The sequence below is a fragment of the Erythrolamprus reginae genome, chromosome 5, assembly GCF_031021105.1.
Source record: "Erythrolamprus reginae isolate rEryReg1 chromosome 5, rEryReg1.hap1, whole genome shotgun sequence".
NCBI classification, from domain to species: Eukaryota; Metazoa; Chordata; class Lepidosauria; order Squamata; family Dipsadidae; genus Erythrolamprus; species Erythrolamprus reginae.
The window spans coordinates 85,387,760-85,409,332 of NC_091954.1; the positions used below are offsets into that span (position 1 = coordinate 85,387,760).

The following is a 21,573-nucleotide window of genomic DNA, read 5'->3' on the forward strand; positions in this document are numbered from 1 at the left end:
GACTCCCTTAGAAGGCCAATAACTAGAACTAAATTTCTGCCTATATTTCTGTTTTAATTCTATTCAATTGGCTTAACACTAAATTAAATCAGAAAATCATCACCAAGTGGTTCCGTTAGTCTTTTGTTGCCAATTCGGAAGAACAGCTTTGTCTCTGCAGCCTCAGCAACAAACAGTAAGTTTTGACCCTTCGATCCTCCCTCCCCCATCCACCCTTCATTCTTTCCGAAGGCATTGCTGTGGGCAGCAAATGGGTGGGGGGGAAGAGATAAAAAGGTGGTAGCTCAAATTGCGTTTCCTGCAGCCCGAGCAATCTTGCTGGCCACATTTCCTTTTGGGGGCAAGGTTTCTATCTAGAAAGATCCCAGGAAGCTAATTGACCTTCTTCCCTTGCAACGCTACTTATTATCAGCAGCACAGCACTAGTTTCATTCCTATACGCTCCCTTTCTACAGCGCTAGCTCTGTTAGCCCCATCGCACAACCGCAGGTCCGCTTGGTACCACTGTTCTCATCTGGACCCCTTACAATGCCCTAGAAACTTGCTCAGGTGGGCCCAGTGCTTTCTGCAGCCCCCTGCTTGTAATTGTTCCCTTGCTTGTTTGGGAATAGAGGCAATCACAGAGGCTTCAAGGACCATGAGACTGGGGTGGCCATTTTTGTCAGGCCACTATTAGAGTTTGCCATACCAGAGGTTAAATTCTATACACCACATAGTCTATGGTTTCTGGAACTAACATCCATTTAGTAACTTCCTTTGCATTTTTCTCGTTCCATTTAATTTTGACCTGGGTATTTTGGCTCTCTAACCTGGGTAGATAGATTGAGCCAGCCCTTAAGAGATTTCTAGTGTAATGTGAGAGTAAAGATTACTGAATCACGATCACTTTCCAGTTGTGAGTCTACCTCCATCTTCTGCAAGAACTTCAGGAGGTCATATATTATCCAGTAATCAACTTTAGATTTTCTTCCTGCTCTCTGATACGTATATTCTGATGAGTAGTTGCCCCATGTGGAACAATTAAGGATACAAAGGTCCAAATGTATAGTCATCTGGCTTACACACAAACTCTGCTTTAAAGTCTTTAAATTGTCTGGAATGAAGAGGTTCTGCTGGTAAATTCTCATCATAATGCATCTTAAATTAATTAAATAGGGCTTGGTTGTTTGGGCCCATACTAGCGTTTAAGTCCCCCCCCCCCAATAATTATTGCTGCTGTGATGTATTTGTCCAAGCAGCCAAGGATAAAATTTTCTATGTCATCCCAAATTTTATTGATCAAATTATTCTTATTGAGTGGAGGAATATAGATATTAAATAGCAAAAACTCCACCTGAGATTAGAAACTGTAAGAAATAGTGTCCTGCAGAATTGTACTGATCCTACTAGAGAGTTTACTGAGGTTTAGGGTCCAAAGTATATTTGAATCGGAATCTTCTGATAATTCTACAATTAGTTTAGAGCCATGGAAAGCCAGAGTAGACTTATATTTTTTTTAATCTGCACATTTAACATTTAAAACAACATGATAAAAATCAGGTTCAAAATATGGATACAGTGTATAAATATGAAAGTAGCCTTTCCATTGTTTGGAACATTTCTATTCATAAAAAACAATATAGTTCTTCTGCCTCATAATTGGGTAATGTCTTAGGATTTTTAGTCTTTCATTCTTCCCAATTGTAAATGCAATGGATACAAATATGATTTTCTTCCCTTATTGCAGGCTCTTAATAAAAATCCTACTGTAGGAAACATTAGCAATAAGCTTGAAAAGCACAGAGTTCGTTTTTCAATTAATAAAAATGTTTTCATGATCAATAATATAATGAAACTGAAAATCTAAATTTAAAATGAATTATACATTTTGCACTTTTAGCATCAATAATCTAGTGTAGTTAAGAGTTTCAGTATAGTAAAAATGGGTTTAGGTTTAGGTTTAGGTTTATTGGATTTATATGCCGCCCCTCTCCGCAAACTCGGGGCGGCTCACAACAATAATAAAAAACAGTACAGTACACAATACCAAATCCAATGCCCACCCATCCAGTTCCAATTTAAATTAATAATCTCATAAAAAACAGTATACTGTATATAAAAAACAGGCACACAGTCAATCAATCAACAAAACAACATGGGCAAGGGGGAGGTGTTTTAGTTCCCCCATGCCTGACGGCAAAGGTGGGTCTTAAGGAGTTTACGAAAGGCAGGGAGGGTGGGGGCAATCCTAATCTCAGGGGGGAGCTGGTTCCAGAGGGTCGGCCCCCCCACAGAGAAGGCTCTTCCCCTGGGTCCCGCCAGACGACATTGTTTAGTCGACGGGACCCGGAGAAGGCCAACTCTGTGGGACCTAACCGGTCGCTGGGATTCGTGCGGCAGGAGGCGGTCCCGAAGATATTCTGGTCCGGTGCCATGAAGGGCTTTATAGGTCATAACCAACACTTTGAATTGTGACCGGAAACTGATCGGCAGCCAATGCAGACTGCGGAGTGTTGGAGTGATATGGGCATACTTGGAGAAGCCCATAATTGCTCTCGCAGCTGCATTCTGCACGATCTGAAGTTTCCGAACACTTTTCAAAGGTAGCCCCATGTAGAGAGCGTTACAGTAGTCGAGCCTCGAGGTGATGAGGGCATGAGTGACTGTGAGCAATGACTCCCGGTCCAAATAGGGCCGCAACTGGCGCACCAGGCGAACCTGGGCAAACGCCCCCCTCGCCACAGCTGAAAGGTATTTTTCTAATGTGAGCTGTGGATCGAGGAGGACGCCCAAGTTGCGGACCCTCTCTGAGGGGGTCAATAATTCCCCCCCCAGGGTAATGGACGGACAGATAGAATTGTCCTTGGGAGGCAAAACCCACAGCCACTCCGTCTTGTCTGGGTTGAGTCTGAGTTTGTTGACACCCATCCAGGCCCCAACAGCCTCCAGGCACCGGCACATCACTTCCACTGCTTCGTTGACTGGACATGGGGTGGAGATGTACAACTGGGTATCATCGGCATATTGATGATACCTCACCCCATGCCCTTGGATGACCTCACTCAGCGGTTTCATGTAGATATTAAATAGCAGGGGGGAGAGGACCGACCCCTGAGGCACCCCACAAGGGAGAAACCTCGGGGTCGACCTCTGACCCCCCACTAACACCGACTGCGACCGACCAGAGAGGTAGGAGGAGAACCACTGAAGAACAGTGCCTCCCACTCCCAACCCCTCCAGCCGGCGCAGAAGGATACCATGGTCGATGGTATCGAAAGCCGCTGAGAGATCAAGGAGCACCAGGACAGAGGACAAGCCCCTGTCCCGGGCCCGCCAGAGATCATCCATCAATGCGACCAAAGCAGTTTCCGTGCTGTAGCCGGGCCTGAATCCAGACTGCTGAGGACCTAGATAATCGGCTTCATCCAAGGACCGCTGGAGTTGAAGTGCCACCACCTTCTCGACAACCTTCCCCATGAAGGGAAGGTTGGAGACTGGACGGTAGTTATTAAGCACGGCTGGGTCCAGGGAAGGCTTCTTGAGGAGGGGGCGCACAACCGCCTCCTTATAAAGTGGCGGAAAGGACCCCCTCCCCAAGAAGGCGTTGACAATCTCCTGGACCCAGCTCCGTGTCACCCCTCGACTGGCCGAAACCAGCCAAGAGGGACACGGATCCAGTAAACAGGTGGCGGAACTCACAGCTCCAATGGCCTTGTCCACTTCATCAGGTGTCACCAAGTCAAACTCCTCCCAGACAGATGGACAAAGACGTTTAGCCCCAGTCACCTCGACTGACTCATTGTCAGTCGACTCTGTTTCACAATTGGAGTCGAGGTCCGCTCGGATCCGGGCGATTTTATCAGCGAAAAACGTGTTAAAATCCTCGGCACTACTCTGCAAGGGCTCCCCAACTCCCCTCTGATTAAGAAGGGAGCGGGTTACCCTAAACAGAGCGGCCGGGCGGGATTCCGCTGATGCAATCAAGGCGGCATGATACGCGCATCTTGCCGCCTTGAGCGCCACTTTGTAAGTCTTAATATGAGCTCTTACAAGTGTTCGATCGGATTCGGACTTACTCTTCCTCCATCGCTTCTCCAGACGTCTCTTCTGGCGCTTCAACACCCGGAGCTCCTCGTTGAACCATGGAGCTCTACGGGGTCTAGTGCCGCGGAGAGGTCGCAACGGCGCAATCCGGTCAAGAGCCTCCCCTGCAGCCTTGTTCCAGGCCTCAGCAAGAGACTCTGCCGAACTGTGGACAAGTGTATCTGGAATAACCCCAAGCGCCATCTGGAAGCCTTCTGGATCCATCAGGCGTCTGGGGCGGAACCTCCTAATTGGTTCCGCCTCCCTGCGGGGAAGGATTGGAGCCAGGAAGTTAAGCCGCAGTAGGAAATGATCTGACCACGACAAAGGCAGCACTTCTAAGCCCCTTAATCTCAGATCATTACTCAGTTGCTCAGAGAGGAATATCATATCGGGTGCGTGCCCACCCTCGTGAGTCGGACCCTGAACTACTTGAGTCAGGTCCATGGCTGTCATAGTGGCCATGAACTCCTGTGCCAGTCCAGAGGAACCGCCAAGCAACAGCAGATTGAAGTCCCCCAGGACGATAAGTCCGGGGAACTCCACCGCCAGCCCGGCCACCTCCTCGAGCAGCACAGGCAGGGCTGTTAACACGCAGCTGGGAGGCAGGTACATGAGTAACAAGCCCACCTGAACCCCTAAGTCCAACTTCACCAGGAGGGACTCGCAACCCGCAACCTCTGGAGCAATGAGCCTACGCAGGCCAAGACTCTCCCTGGCTATAATAGCCACTCCTCCCCCCCTTCCCTGGGGTCGAGGTTGGTGCCATACCCGAAACCCAGCTGGGCAAATTTCAGAGAGAGGAACTCCTCCCTCCGGGCCCAGCCAGGTTTCGGTCACACAAGCCAGGTCGGCCTCCTCATCCAGGATCAGATCCCGGATGAGGAGAGCTTTATTTACCACCGACCTGGCATTGAGTAGCAACAACTTGAGCCCAGGGCCAGAATTACACTCATCACCAGTGCTTTGAGTTAAGCTCATGGAGCCTGAAGAAGGGATCGCTACTAAGCAGCGATTCCTCCTTCCCCTGGAACGGCTAGCTCCATGGCTTCCGCCATACCTGCCTCTCCCCAGCAAGACCGGGATATTTTGACCCTCTGCCACCCCAGAGATAAGTGTTCTTTCAAGTTGCTGAAAGGTTTGAAATACACTTTGATTACTTGCAACACAAATCAACCAATCAGTTAGGATTATATTGCTATAAAATCCAGAAAATATATCAATTTGGAAAGTGCAAATTTTGTGTTTGAATTTTTTTAAAAAAAGATAACAGATGGCTTCAAAAGGTCTTACATCAACACCTTTTGTTTTTTAAGGCATTCAGGATTTTTTGATTCTTAGTCTTGAAACTCATAGTAAAACTGCTGGGCAGGAGTTTACCTCTGCCATCTTCTTCTACCTGGCCCATAATGACGTAATTTAGACCTATTGAAAGAGAAAGAAATGATAAATTCTGCTTTACAGCCCCCTAAGGAGAATATGACTCAATTAATTCTTCAGATGCAACTGAATTCTTCAGATGCAAACAAAGACTTTAAAAAGCTCAAGTTATCAAACTATGCAATCAATACAAATATGAAAATATTGGTCAAATACAAAAATTGCTCAAATGTTTTATTCACTATTAAAAATCGCTTCAATTAAAATTTATTTGGCTCTATTTTCCAGAAGTCATTGCTTAGTTGCTTTCTGCTATGGTCTCTCATTTAACATTTGATAAAATGTTATGACCACAACTGGGATTGGAATTACCATTGCTAAACCATGAGTCATGCCTAATTCTATGACTTTTTTGACACTTCTTAATTAAGCAAACAACATGGTTGTTAAGTGAACTTCAACATCTGAAAGTCTGTTAGTTGGAAGCCAGATGGAAAGGTGGCAAATGGTAATCAAATTACCTCAGGATAGTGCGACCATCATAAATGCAAGCCAGTTGCCAAACACCTGAATCACAATCACGTGACTGTGGAGATGCTGTGACAGTCGTAAGTGCAAGGATCAATCACAAGTCACTTTTTTCAGCACTGTCGTAACTTTGATCAGTTGCTAAAGGAATGGCTGTAAATTGAGGACTATCTATGTAGCATTTCTGTAGTTTTATGCCACTAATCAGATAACTAGTTGGCTGTAGTGCTTATTTAGATAATTTTCATTCTAAAAATAGGATTCTTATTGAACATATCTTGTTGGTAAACTTAATCATGGCGAATGAGCAAGCATGAATTCTAATTGTCCCTAACCCTAACCTCTAGTAACCCACATTCTTATAATTGATACCCAGAAGATAAAGGGACCCTGCTTAGTGGAGTGGACTGTTCTATAGAGCAATAGTCCCCAATCTTTTTGCTATCAGGGGCTGGTTTTGTGGAAGACATGGATCCAGAGTGGATGGTTTTGGTTCCACTTGCTTGCCTGCTGCTGACCCACAGCTGTATGGCCTGGTTCCTAACAAATCACAGATCATTACAAGCCCATGGTCTGGGGGTTTGGGACCCTGGCTGTAAAATGCTGAGTAAGAAAAACAAGGCCAGATTCAGAAATAGGGCCAATCCTGTACAATTTTACAATTACTGATGCAAAGATTATTATCCCATTTACGCAAAGATTTTTTTTTAGTATTCATTTAATGTTTAGCTTTTCACTGTCATTTCAACACTGTGAGAACCAACAAAATGATTTTAACATCTAATTAGTTTTATTTAAAACAGAACAAGTCCATAGTCTAAAAATTACAATGAGCAATACAATCTCAAATCTTAATTTATATGCCTATGGTCCTAATAATAGAATAGAATAATACAGTTGGAAGGGACCTTGGAGGTCTTCTAGTCCAACCCCGTTTAGGCAGGAAACCTACACCACTTCAGACAAATGGTTATCCAACGCCTTCTTTAAAATTCCCAGTGTTGGAGCATTCAGAACTTCTGGAAGCAAGCTGTTCCAAGCATGCCTCTTTTAATTTATTGAGCTACCTATTCTTTCATGAGGATCAAAATGGCTTAAGCCATCATCCTGTTTCAACTCACCTATTTTATTCACATACAATATGTACAAAAACTAAAAATATGTTAAGATAAGCAAAATTTCTGGATGTTCTCACTCATTTTTCTTTTTATTGTAATTTAAATAATTTACTTTTGTTCTGTGATTGAGAAACTTAAATATAATTTCTGGGGAAATATAAGCATGAAACAATAAGGATGAATATAATTTGAAAAATTCAGAATTTGTCTTTAACTTTACTTACCTCTTCTGATAGCAGGACATTGTTTACAGACAACAATAATCTTGGCACTCAGATTTTTCCCTGCTTGTTGAATTGCTAAATTTCCTTCTTTGTATACATTAAGGATTGATACAGTTGCATATAAACTTCCACTTCTGATGTTGGTTGTGATAACAGATCCAGTTATTACTAAAAAGGACAATTTGGGAGGAATAGATTGAAATAATCTTTCAAAACAATGAAGCAGTTTTTTACACCATTCAGAGATGAATAAGCATAAATAGAAAATGTAATATGTATAAGAATATATGGATAACTAAATAAACAAAACTGGAGTAAAGTTGTTATTTACAGAATAAATAATGGAAACAAAATGCTATTGCATAGTACACCTTTAGTAACAAGAATAGCCGCAACTTAAATATCCATGTTTAACCATGAATGTTGGAATACATGAGTGTTGGCTTAATATATGGCATACAAATTGCATTTGCAATTTCTAAGATATGCATTGGCATCCTTCAGTCTCAAAAGAAAGGTATGATATTTATACTGAAAAAAGAGGGGATATGAACCTTTATCTGACATCATTAATTATAATGATACTAAAGAAACATATTCAGCGGATAGCAAGGAATTAAGAGCAAAGCACTATATACTATAAATTTATCACTTTGAACAAAAACAAAGAGCTTTCCAAGAAGGCAACATGCTGATGTTGTCACTAAATCAAAGTGTTCATACAGCAACAGTCTCCTTCTGTTTAGTCATTTGTGTTTAGATTGGAAAAAACATCTGACAAAAATTCAGTCTAAGTAAGGAACTAAGTCATAGAGTTCAGTGCAAGAGGTACAGTTGTATAAGATGAAAGAACTTCCTTGTGCACTAATGGTAGCTTACAGATAAATGCTTCAACCGTCTCCTACAAACATACTTCTGAAAGTCACTTTTTGGGGGGTGGGGAGAGGAAATCTGATCTTACCAAAATTGCTCAAACAGTAATTGCTCTCAAGAGTTCCACTCCTTTTGCATTTTTGCTGGCACAGGCTGACTGTAGGTTTCAAGGCTTTCAAAAGAGACCCAAAATGAAAAATTAAGTGTTTCAGAACTTTTCTAAAAATGACTTTCATTTTTTATGTTTTGTTTTTATGTTCAGTTACACAAAAAAATCTCCTTCAAAAACAAAATTCCGAACAATATAGACAAACCAAGTTTTACTTAACTAATGTTCTATACTAGCTCTGTATGAATTATACAATTATGTAGAACAGTGATGCCTGAATTCATGGTAGCACAGATGATGCTCCTACTGGATTCAATTCTGAAAGAATGTGCAACACCTAATTGGCAAAAAATAGTCTAATTTGTCGCTTGTGAATCCAGAAATTTCTCATGATTTTGATCAGAATTAAGGCAAAGACATTATTTGGGGGGGGGGGGGGGGGGAGGTTATTCTTGAATGAAGAATACAATTCCCATACTTAACCATTATAAGAGCAGATGAATTATCAAATATATGTCCACACAAGCAATACCCACGTGTGGTGTTCCTGTCATGTCTAATTAATCTAAATTATTTTTGGTCACTTAGTTACATTAAAATTATAGCAAATAAGAAAAAATGACATTATAATAGCTTGATTTTTTAAAATTCGATTTAAATGAAGATTCCATACTCACCTGTGATAGTAGGACGAGTTGTGGTGGTGATTGGTGATGTGGTAGTTGGTAATCTTTTGGGTCTGAATTTATAATAACCAATAAATCCATCAGCCGTTAAACTTAAATCAGACAAAAATTGAATAACCAACTCATTTTTTTCAGATATAATGGGCCTAAAAGAGAATAATGTTTTTATAATTAATAACTCTGCAGACCATAGTAAATATATAACCTGCACATATAAATATTTTGAATGAAACTGAATTTCTATATGGAACATACAGATTTACTATGAGAGAAAAATAAGCTTCACAATTCCTAAATAAATCTGTCTACAAATCTTACTTTAGCTCTTGGGAAAACAATAAGAAGAGAGAATAAGTGGATCTAAAACTGCTAATGGACCCATATACAAAAAGTGGAATTGTATAAAAATGCAAATGTTCAGCTTGTGTTAATCATTTAAAACAAGTTTTATAGTTAATTCAGAAATACTCTACTGGTATTTCTGTAGAACATCAAGAACCTCCATCTCTGTGTTAATATACCTATAGTGACTATAAAGCCTTAGTAAGCTACAACCTGGAATAATGCATTCATTTTGGTCACCACATTATAAAATGCATGTTGAAACTTTGGAAAAAGTGCAAAGAGGAGCAACTATTTTCCGAACGCCATCACTCTACTAAACAAATAATTCCCTCAACACTGTCAGACTTTTTACTAAATCTGCACTTCTATTCTACTAGTTTTTTTCTCATCATTCCTTTCACCCATTTCCTCCCATGTTGACTGTATGACTGTAACTTGTTGCTTATATCCTAAGATTTTTATTAATATTGCTTCTTCATTGCTTATTTGACCCCTATGATAATCATTAAGTGTTGTACCACATGATTCTTGACAAATGTATATTTTACTTTATGTACGCTGAGAGCATATGCACCAAGACAAATTCCTTGTGTGTCCAATCACACTTGGCCAATAAAAATTCTATTCTATTCTATTCTATTCTATTCTATTCTATTCTAAGAGATTAAAGGCCATAGGACGAATATATGAAGAATGGTTGCAGGATCTGGGTTTGGCTAGTCTAGAGAAAAGAAGGACTAGGGGGACACGATAGCAGAATTCAAATATTTCAGAGGTTATTGCAAAGAGGAGGGGGTCAACTTATTTTTCAAAGCACCAGAGGGCAGGACCAAAAACAATGGATGAAAACTAATCAAGGAGAGAAGCAATCTGGAATTAATTAAGGAGAAACTTCCTAACAACGAGAGCAATTAACCAGTGGAACAGCTTGCTGTTAGAGATTATGGGTGCTTCTTCACTGGAGGCTTTTAAGAAGAGACCGGAAGGACATTTGTCATGCGGTCTGCTTGAGTATAAGACGTCCAAGGTTCCTTCCAGCTCAATTCTGATTGATTTACTGATGATCAAGAGTGAAGAGGTGAAGACTGAAATTCACACTTAGACTCATGTAATTGGGTCTAAATTCAGTCTCAGCTTTCAAACCTGGCATTTTCATTTTCTTATTCCTATGCAGTCAACCTAATGTTTAGGACAAGCTCAGATGGGATAAAGTATTATAAACAATATCAAGACTGATGAGAGCATGATTGATTGAGATCAAGAGAATGGAAGAGAAATAAAGAGAAAAAAACCTGGGCTTAGCTAGTTGTTGAGCAAACTCACTGGTTTCTAATAGGCATAGCCATAGCATGCATTCTGTGATCTTAGACATTTCAGTTCTATTCTATACTGACAGACTGTAAATTGCTAATAAGTTGATCAGTAAGATCACAAAGTCAAGTATGATATTAGATTAATAACATGTGCATCACAGATTCAAGCATATTCTGAGCATATGCAATGGTGATCCTGGATAAGAAATGTTGTGACAACTATCTGTAAGGGCCAGTAAGGGCAAGTTATCAAATAATATCAATGTAAAAGCTCTTCACTGAATAACATGGAATAAACAATAAAAATATCTAATGTATAAACGTGGGCTCGCAGTAGCAGAATTTTTGTATCTATCGCTTTTTGAACACTGAGGTACAAAATTAGGATTTGGGAGGGGGGAAGTGGTCAAGATAGCATGATAATAGCAGCACATATTCTTCCCACTTCTTTTGTACATTTATATGCATCATGGTGTTTGTCTGTTGTTCTTAATCTTATTTAACCTGCACATTTACTTTAGAAAATTGAAAAATAGCACAGGATTATTTATAATTAACGTGAGTCATCAGTATTGTAATGAAACAATACTCTATTGACAAAATTTGAAGCTATAGTAACTTTTAAGGAAGAGAAAAATCAGCTTTAATCCCTAAATTTGGAAAGCTATTAAATAGATAAGCTCTCTTGAGGCTCTAACAGGCTTTCATTTAATATAAGTATAAATGTAAATACCGTATATACTCGAGTATAAGCCGACCCGAGTATAAGCCGAGGCACCAATTTTTGCCACAAAAACTGGGAAAACGTATTGACCCGAGTATAAGCCGAGGTTAGAAAATGCAGTGGCTACTGGTAACTTATAAAAATGGAAAACAATAAAATTACATTAATTGAGACATGTTTTAGAATATTTATTTTAAAGAAAACCAGTAAACTAGCTCTGTAAATTTAAAAGAGGGTAAACAAATTAACAATATTAACAATAAATTAAAAAGTAAAAAAAGTAGCTCGATCAGGAACAAAGCTAAAACCTAAGAGTTAAAATCCTTCAAAACTGGATTCCTTCTCATCATTAATTGGATTTACATTATTGTTCTGTTTTTATATATGCTGTGAGCCACCCTGAGTCCTTGGAGAGGGATTGCATACAAATCCAATTAAATAAATAAACAAACAAACAAACAAATAAATAAGTGTATCCAAAGAAGAGCTTCAGCATTAGCTGCTGTGAGGTTATCAGCATAGAAAACCAAATAGATAGATAGATAGATAGATAGATAGATAGATAGATAGATATAGATAGAAAGATAGACAGACAGACAGACAGACAGATAGATAGATAGAAATAGATACAGATAGATAGATAGATGATAGATAGATAGATAGATACAGATAGATATAGATAGAAAGATAGATAGACAGAAAGACAGATAGAAAAATAGATAGATAGATAGATAGATAGATAGATAGATAGATAGAAATAGATACAGATAGATAGATAGATAGATAGAAAAATAGATAGATAGAAAAATAGATAGATAGAAAAATAGATAGATAGAAAAATAGAAAAATAGATAGATAGAAATAGATACAGATAGATAGATAGATAGATAGAAATAGATACAGATAGATAGATAGATAGATAGAAAAATAGATAGATAGAAAAATAGATAGATAGAAATAGATACAGATAGATAGATAGATAGATAGATAGATAGATAGATAGATATAAATAGAAAGATAGACAGACAGACAGACAGATAGAAAAATAGATAGATAGAAATAGAGACAGATAGATAGATAGATAGATAGAAAAATAGATAGATAGAAAAATAGATAGATAGAAAGATAGACAGATAGAAAAAGAATTCCTGTCTAGCTCTGCCTCATAACACATTATTAGATCCTATCCAAGCAAGGACAGCAACTACCACAAAATACCATTTTTTAAACAGTTTAAATCCTTTCAAAGGAGGGGGAGGAGAATCTGACAGCAGGGGGCCTTTTTAATCCGACTAAGGGTAATGCAGATAGAGCAAGGAATAGTTACTCACCATTGCTATTTCCCCCTCTCGGTTGGAGCAAATGGCTGCCTCATTTGCTTGAGGCAGGGAGAGGAACTACGGCGTGCCAGAGGGGACAAAAGCTGGTGCCTCCTCGCTCTGGCTCAAGCAATGGCGCCCTCGTGTGGTGACTTTGTCAATGACCCGAGTATAAGCCGAGGCTGTGTTTTTCAGCCCATTTTTTGGGCTGAAAAACTCGGCTTATACTCGAGTATATACGGTAATATAAATATAAATTATCCATCACTTTGTTCCATCACTCTTGCAGAATTTACAAAAAGATGTTTAGTCAATGAGCTTACTTACGTTGGTGGACTGTCTCCGCAATATTTCCCAATTCTCCTGGCATCATTAATCTTGCCACCATTAAAAACTGCCACATAGTCATACCTGCAATAATTATCTCGTTCCAGATCAAATTTTTCAAATTTTAATTCTATGACCTGCAAGATAATGAGTGGCGTCGTTAAAGCACTTGTTAATTTATTACTAGTATGAAAATCTCTTTGAAATCTAAAACATATTCTGACCTACATCATTTAAAGCCATTCTTAAGCCACAAGGATTGTGTTACCTTTGTTTTAATTATTTTAATTATAAAATCCGTAGAAAAAAATTAAAACACTTGGTACTGGATAAAATAGGTCCTGGAATCACCTTCCTCCACAGGCATATATTTTATATGAACTGAATCGAAGTAAATCTGATATGTCATCCCTGATATATGGTTATATAAATAAATGAAAGCTTTTTATAAGTTTGGGGTTATGCTGGAAAATATTCTTTTATCTCAAAGGTATTACTTAGCATTGTATTTGCCTTTAGTCATTATCTGAATTTCCATACAAACATGAAAGACTGCTTAAGTAACTTTTAGGCAGGCACCTTATATTGGGCATCAGTAACACAGGAAGATGTCAGAAGCAGATAATCAAGTTACGGACAATGATTAAAGTTATCAATTGAGATTGTGCAGGGAAAGGCAATAGTAAACCACTCCAGCATTTTGACCAAGAAAACCACTGGGATACAAAATCCGAATGATTGATGATATAGTGCAAGATGATAGGCCCCTCAGGTTAGATGTCACTCAAATGGAGGAAGAGCTAAGGATCTTTCAGAGTACTATTGGCATTTATGAAGTAGTTAAAGTCTTTAGTTGCTGATGTAGGATAAAGATCTGAAGCTGCAAAGACAGAAATACAGTAGGAATGTGGAATCTAACAAATATAGAAATATAGAAAAGTTCAACATAATGAAAATAAAGTGAAACAACTGCAAATTGATCTCTTAAGCATCAGCTAAATGAGATAAACTGGGATAGGGTACTTTCAATCAGAGTATTACATTGTTTTTTACTCTTAACATGAAAAACAAAGAAGAACTAGTATTGCTTTTATAGTTGTATGCCGCCCGAAGTCTAAGGAGAGAGGCGGCATACAAATAACAAATAAGTAAATAAGTAAATAAATAAATAAATAAATAAATAAATAAGTTAGAAAAAGTAGAGCAAAAACAGTACCTGCCTGCAATATAATCATCAACCATATATCAGAAAGTCATAGAGCATTCCTCTAACAAAAGTTCATTAAATGCTTCCAACATTGGATTACACAATTTTTTCTTACAGTTCTTTATATAATTCTTCTGGTAAGCCATCCTCCCATTCTTTTGCTTCTCTTAACTGTTAACTTCATCATTGATGGAAGCGCAACTTTTTCTAAATATTGTTTTATTTTCTCTTCTGATATTGACTCCAGATGATATAAATTCTTATAGTAATTTTGCATCACTTTCTTCTTATCCTTGGTTTGGTAGTAAGTTTTCCCATCATTGTCCATTAACATATCTATAATTTATTTCTTTCCTATTTTTTCAGTTTATATGCCAACCATCTTCCTGGTTTATTCGCATTTCCCAAAATGTTTTGTTTAGCACTTTTAATTTTCCTTTTGCTAGATCTTCTTATTCATCAAGTTCAGTTTATGCGTTGTTAAGTCTATTTGATTCTTTATATCCTTTTTGTGGTTTTTGTAGTTTTACAGTTTCTTTTTGCAGTTCTGTCTCTAGTCTCTTATATTTTTTTTGTAACGTTCTGATTTTGTTACTTTTTTCTTTTAATTTTCCTCTATATGCTATAGATAAACTTCTAATATATGCTTTAGCTATGTCCCATACACTTTGTAACAATGTTTATTCTTTTCTATCTCTTTAAAGAAAAAGTCTAGTTCTCTTTTCATGAATTTAATACATTATTTTCCTTTTAATATTTCTTGATTTGATATCCATCTTAGTAGTCTCTTTTGTCCTTTCCATATAACTTTTATTTGGATCTGCCCAGTTATTTATTTCTATAGTTATTTCTTGAATATTAGCTTTCAGTTCCGCTGTAATCCATATCCTATCTATTCTTGATGAGGACATATATTTATTTGAATAAAATAAATATTGATTTTCTTTGGCATATCTTTGGCATTTCTGGCCAAATGTCTTGGCGGCTAGTTCTTCCGCCATTCTGAAGAAGGTCTTAGGGAGTATTTTCCTTGTTTTTTTGCTTACTTTTCTGGTTTTTTAGTCCATTTCTACATCTACAAGCACATGAAAATCTCCCAAGATACATGTATATTCCAATTTTGTTATACAGAATTCATGGATAGAAGCATATATTATCTTTATACTGAAAGAAGATGCAGATTTATAATAAATAAAAAACTATAAACCAATATGTTGTTGAATGCAGATTATAAAATATTTGCTTCAATAATGGCAGAAAGACTAAAACGATTTTTAAACCCATTTATACATCCAGACCAATTTTTTTAAACCTAAAAAACAAGTTAAAGATAACATGAGAATAATCTTGAGTGCTTTTGAGTATTATGAAGTACATCCAGAGAAACTAATGGTGTTGATTTTCTTAAATGCAGCTAGAAAAGATGGACTTTGGGAAAATATTTGTTAATATAATCAAGCAATATACCATAAACAAACAGCAAAAATAATTTTCATGCGCTTATAGATTTAGAAATGGACTAAAAAACCAGAAAAGTAAGCAAAAAAGTAAGGAAAATACTCCCTAAGACCTTCTTCAGAATAGCGGAAGAACTAGCCACCAAGGTAAATGGAGGTATGACTGAGAAAGTTAGCATTAAGAAAAGTACAAGAAAAGGATGTCCCTTGTTCCCATTATTGTTTATACTGACACTGGAAATATTAAACAGGAACATTAGACAAGATATGGAGATAAAAAATGTTGTGGTTAGCTCTGGCCCAGCACCTGCCCCAACGAATGTGCAGGTGGATGTGGAGGAAACATCCACATGCCGCAGGCCTGTTTTGCTCCCAATGAGATCTGCCGATGAAGCCTCCTCTGACCAAGGAAGCGTGAGTGTCAGGGAAGAGGGGAGTTTGGCAGACAGCCCAGGAGGAGATCAATCATCTGTATCATCCTTGGATTCTGAACAAGAATTAATGACACATCCACGCATGCGTAATGCATAGGAGACAACAAATGAAGGATCGTTACAGGAGAAAATGAGGCCACCTGTGGTTGGGTGGGGCTGCTGTAATTAGTGCTACAGATAAAAAGAACAGTTTATCTGATTCATTGTTTCGTCAAGATTGTGGTTTGTGTGCTGTTCAAGATTGTGTGTGGACTCTCTGGACTTTAGAATTGGACTCAATTTCCCAGTTATTGGGTGAGCAATTGGATTGCATTTAACCTGTGCCTTGTGTGTACCAGAAAATCCCTTTGACATTTAAAAAGGGAGCTGTTTCTGTTTTTCTGTTTATAAAAACTTTTGGGTTTTCCTTTTATCATGTGGTGTGTGTCTTCCTGGACTAATTACCCTATAATTACGGGCAGTTGAAACACGCCGGCAGAACAAAAGATATGGAGATTAAAAAGATCCAAACATATCCAGTTGGTTTTCATGCCTAAAATGGGACTAGAGCTCATAGCCTCCTGCTTTCTATCCTGTTGCCTTAACACTGGATCAAACTAGTTGGTTTTTTTTTAAAAGAAACACAGCTCACCTGGTTCTTTGGAGCCACAATGTGCCAGGAACAGGTCACTCCTGCTGGGTAATCACGATCAGGCCAATTAGGAGTTTTAAAAGATCCGGTTGGTTTATCTAGTCGTCCACCACAATATTGGTCTCCTAAAAATACAAAACACATAGCTAGTATAAAATATTTTCACATAGTAGATTTGCTCAACTCTCAAATGAATTCCATGGCAATCTACATCAAAGCTCATTATATCAGTAAATAATATACAAGTATTGCAATTACATTATTCTACAACTGGAACTATAGAAAAGTCACAAAGTGTCAACAAAGCTTCTAGCATTAATTCTTTATCAATTTCTTATTAAATCTTTATATGAAGAGAATGGTCTTTTAATCTATTAATTCTTTAACATTTTTTCCTTAATTGAAGTATATTTTAAAGGGAGCAGAAAGTGTAACTATGCCTCATCTCCTGTCACTAGCGGCCACATTTATTATACTGCTGAACTATATATTGGACTTTGGGGCTGAAGGGTGGATAATGCCTGATGGAATCAGTACTCATCAATACTCATTCAAACTTATTCATTTTCCTATGCTCTGGAAGTTTATCCTCATGCAAACAGACTAATTCTAACATGATTTTTAAATGTTAACTTTTTCTACATAAAGAATAAATTGTTTTAGATAAATGTTTTTTGGATGGCTGGTAAGCAAACCAAATTCTATATACAGTACTCTTGTCTTTAATACTTCTGCCATGAAAATACAGTATAAATCAGAAGATTCCACCTTTAAAAACTTGAAAAATACCTCTTTCGTGTGGTTCTGCTGCAGAATATTTTGCAACAAAGCCATTTCCAGCTGTATTGGCATCTGAAATCATTTGCACCAACATCTTATTGCTGTTAGCCACAAGAGCACCAGGCCTAAAAGTGCCACAGAACCGGCCAAGGCGCTGCCCATTGACATGGCCATTATATACATCCACAAAGTCATACCGACATAAATTATCACTTTCCAGGTCTATGAACCTAAAAGAAAGAACAACAACTTTCCCCTCAGGAACCTGTAGGGGAAAAAATACCAGCACTGAATAACTTTTTATTAACAGCTCTTAAGATATAAAAGCTATTTTTATATTATAAGCATTATCTTGTTATAAAATAGATTAGGCGTTGATTGCTTACCTGAACGCCTCTTCTCGTACGGTGAGCGGGTACAGCAGTCACATGGGTTGCTCATGTCCAATCCGGTGGAACTGAGCCTAGTATTAAAAAAGCTTGCCGGATCCGCCCCTTCCCCAGAATTCGCGAATCCATAGACTAGGCTCAGTTGTGAAGCTCTGTAGTGTTCAACTCTCATTGTTAGAGGAAGATAGATATAGAAAGGTAAAGAAGACACATACAAGGGCGGGAAGTGACTGCTGTACCCGCTCACCGTACGAGAAGAGGCGTTCAGGTAAGCAATCAACGCCTATTCTCCGTACTGAAGGAGCGGGTCCAGCAGTCACATGGGACATACCCAATAGATGGTCCCTAGGGTGGGATTAGCTTGCTATCGTGTGAGATAACGGATTGGAGTACCCTTCTGCCGAAGGCAGCGTCCGCTGAAGCGTAAGAATCAATTTTGTAGTGCCTGATGAAGGAATTTGGCGAGGCCCAAGTGGCTGCTTTGCAGACCTCCTCCAACGGGGCTTGAGTCGCCCAAGCGGCCGAGGTGGCTGCGCTCCTGGTGGAATGCGCAGTGATGTTCCTTGGAACTGAGAGGGAGGCCGACTCATAGGCCTTAGATATAGTCCCTCTGATCCAACGGCCTATTACTGTTGAAGACACTTTGGCCCCCATGACTCTGGGATGATAGGCTACAAAAAGTGCTTCTGACCTCCGAAAGGGTCCTGTGCGTTGGATATATATTCTCAGCGCTCTGGTGAGATCCAGGGTGTGCCATCTAATTGCCAAGGGATGGTCTCGTTGGAGGCAGAAGGAAGGTAGGACAATATCCTGAGATCTGTGGAACATGGAACTGACCTTGGGTAAGAAGGTAGGGTCCAGTCGCAAGACTACCTTGTCCTGATGGAATTGACAAAGGTCCTGCCTGATTGAGAGGGCAGCCAGCTCCGAAATGCGCCGGGCAGAGGTAATAGCCACCAGGAAGGCTACCTTAAAGGATAGGTACCTGAGGGATGCCGATTTTAGGGGTTCGTATGGTGCCTGCGTGAGGGAATGGAGAACCCGTGGCAGATCCCAGGATGGATACCTGTGGACCTTGGAAGGTCTGAGGTTGGCTATGCCCTTGAGGAATTCCTGAACTTCAGGGAAGGATCGGAGAGGCTGTCTGCGGGGACCCCCTAGGACAGATGAAATGGCTGCCAGATGACGCCGGAGGGTGCTGGTGGAAAGTCCTTTATGGAAGCCTTGCATAAGGAAGGAAATAATTCTGTGTATGGGGATGCACAGAGGGGAGAGACCTTCCTGTAGACACCACTGGTGAAACTTGGACCACGTGTGGTCGTAGATTCGATTGGTCGAGCCCCTCCTGGCCTTTAGAATGACCTCCACTGAATCGGGGTCATGACCACGCAGTTCTAAATCTCTCCTGATAACAGCCAGGCGGTGAGGTGGAACCACTCCGGGTCTGGATGGAAAGAGGCCCCCTGCCGCAGCATATCCCCCGAAACGGGGAGTCGCCAAGGGTCCTGGACGGACAGCTGTTGGAGATCCGCGAACCAGGGCCGGCGGGGCCAATGAGGGGCGATTAAGATTACTCGGGCCCTCTCGGTGAGGACCTTGTGAATCACGTCCGGGAGGATTGGAATTGGAGGAAATGCGTAGAGTAGGCCTGGAGGCCATGGACTCCGGAGGGCATTGATTGCTTCCGCTCCCGGGGATGGAAATCTGGAATAGAAGCGAGGGAGTTGGGCGTTCGCATTGGTCGCGAAGAGATCCAGGACTGGTAGGCCGAATCTGAGGGTGATTTGATGGAACAGGTCTTGATGGAGGTTCCACTCTCCTGGGTCTATCGTTGCTCGGGATAGCCAATCCGCCTGGACGTTGAGACTCCCCGAGATGTGATCGGCTAGGAGCGACTGGAGATGTTTTTCCGCCCAAAGGCCCAACTTGAGGGCCTCCCTCATGAGAGCCTTGGATCTCGTGCCCCCCTGTCTGCAGATATGGCTTTTTGTGGCAATGTTGTCGGTGAGAATGAGAACGTGCCGGTTGGGAATGCGAGGAGAGAAATGCTTCAGAGCCAGGGAAACGGCTCTTAACTCTAGCCAATTGATTGGCCTGGAAGCTTCCTCCGGGGACCACGTGCCCTGGGCTATCATCCCCTGGGCGTGGGCGCCCCATCCCGATAGACTGGCATCTGTGGTGATGACAAATTGATCCGGGCACCTGAACGGGGATCCTCTGTCCATGGCCGGAGACTTCCACCACTTGAAGGATCTGCGAACACTCAGAGGGATGACAATGCGTCGATTTGAGTTGCTGTGCCCCGATCTCTGAAAAGGCAACAGTAGCCACTGGAGTTCCCTAGCATGAAGGCGAGCCCAGGGAATGATGCCTATGCATGACACCATCTTCCCCAAAAGGGAAGATAGAGTAACTATGGATACTGAAGGATTAGATAAAATGTTAGAAATTAACTCCACTATACTGAGTTTTCTCTCGGGAGAGAGAAAAACCTGGGAGGATTTTGAATCAATAATGGATCCCAGGTGAGAAATGGAAGTGGAAGGTTGGAGGTGACTTTTATCAAAGTTGATGGAAAATCCATGGTCCTGAAGGACTGACATGGTGACAGAAAGGTCTGTTTTCACTCTCTCTAGGGAGTTCCCATGAATTAAAATATCATCAAGATAACATAAAATGTGGATGGGAGACGCCCGGATATAGGCCGCCAGGGACCCCAAGAGCTTTGTAAAGACCCGAGGGGCCGAGGAAAGGCCAAATGGCATCGCCCTATACTGGAAATGCCTGCCTTGAAAGGAAAAACGTAAAAATTTTCTGTGGCATTTGGCTATAGGAATGTGAAGGTAGGCCTCAGTGAGGTCTAAGGAGACCATGAAATCTCCCGAGTGAATGGCGGCCAAAATAGAAGACAAGGAGTGCATCTTAAACTTCCTATATTTGATGAATAGGTTTAGTTTCTTTAAATCCAAAATGGCTCTCCAACCTCCGGAGGACTTTGGAACCATAAATAGGATGGAGTAAAAACCTAGGCCCTTCTGACCCGAAGGGACCGGTTGAATGGCTCTGATGGACAAAAGATGAGAAATGGTCTCCTCCATACGGTTACAATCTGAGGATGACCTGGGAGAAGGGCAGGAAATAAAACGTTTAGGGGGAGGAGAAATAAATTCTAAAAGAAGGCCTGTTTGAACAGTGTCAATGACCCAAGGGTCCTTGGAGGTGAGACGCCAATTAGAGGCGAAATGAGCTAGGCGACCCCCTATGGGAATGGAGGTAAGATTACCATCTAGGTTTTTTTGAAGCTCTGTTAGAGGAAGCTCCCCTTTGGAAACGAAACCCTCTACCCCTGGAGTTCCTACCTTGGGAACGAAAGCGGGGGGAATACTGACCTGGAGATCTCTGATAGGAAGCCGCTTGATCTTGCTGGCGCCCTGGGCGACGAAAGGACTGCGTTTTGGTAACCTTTTTGGTGGTTGGACCCAAAACCTTCTTCTTGTCCGTGGTCTCCGTGAGGAGTGGATCCAGAAGATCACCGAAGAGAAGGTCGCGCTTTAAGGGGCCCTGGGATAACTGCCACTTTTGGCGAACTCCCGCTTGCCAAGGGCGAATCCATAGGAGTCTTCTTGCCGTTGTAGAGGCTGCAATAGACTTAGCAGAAAATCTAGTA

General features: G+C 40.4%; 1 protein-coding gene across 1 annotated transcript in view; it reads right to left on the reverse strand.

Annotated features, from left to right (window-relative positions):
* Positions 1–5,199: 5,199 nt before the first annotated feature.
* PCOLCE2 (procollagen C-endopeptidase enhancer 2) overlaps positions 5,200–21,573 on the reverse strand; it is a 40,961-nt gene continuing 24,587 nt past the window's right edge. Inside the window, exons 3-9 of the mRNA XM_070754095.1 lie at positions 17,527–17,782; positions 16,738–16,862; positions 13,009–13,145; positions 8,972–9,126; positions 8,274–8,357; positions 7,313–7,480; positions 5,200–5,487 (exon numbers count right to left, since the gene is read on the reverse strand). Coding sequence (XP_070610196.1) covers positions 5,357–5,487; positions 7,313–7,480; positions 8,274–8,357; positions 8,972–9,126; positions 13,009–13,145; positions 16,738–16,862; positions 17,527–17,782 — 1,056 coding nt within the window. The 3' untranslated portion in view covers positions 5,200–5,356. The remainder of the gene's footprint in view (positions 5,488–7,312; positions 7,481–8,273; positions 8,358–8,971; positions 9,127–13,008; positions 13,146–16,737; positions 16,863–17,526; positions 17,783–21,573) is intronic.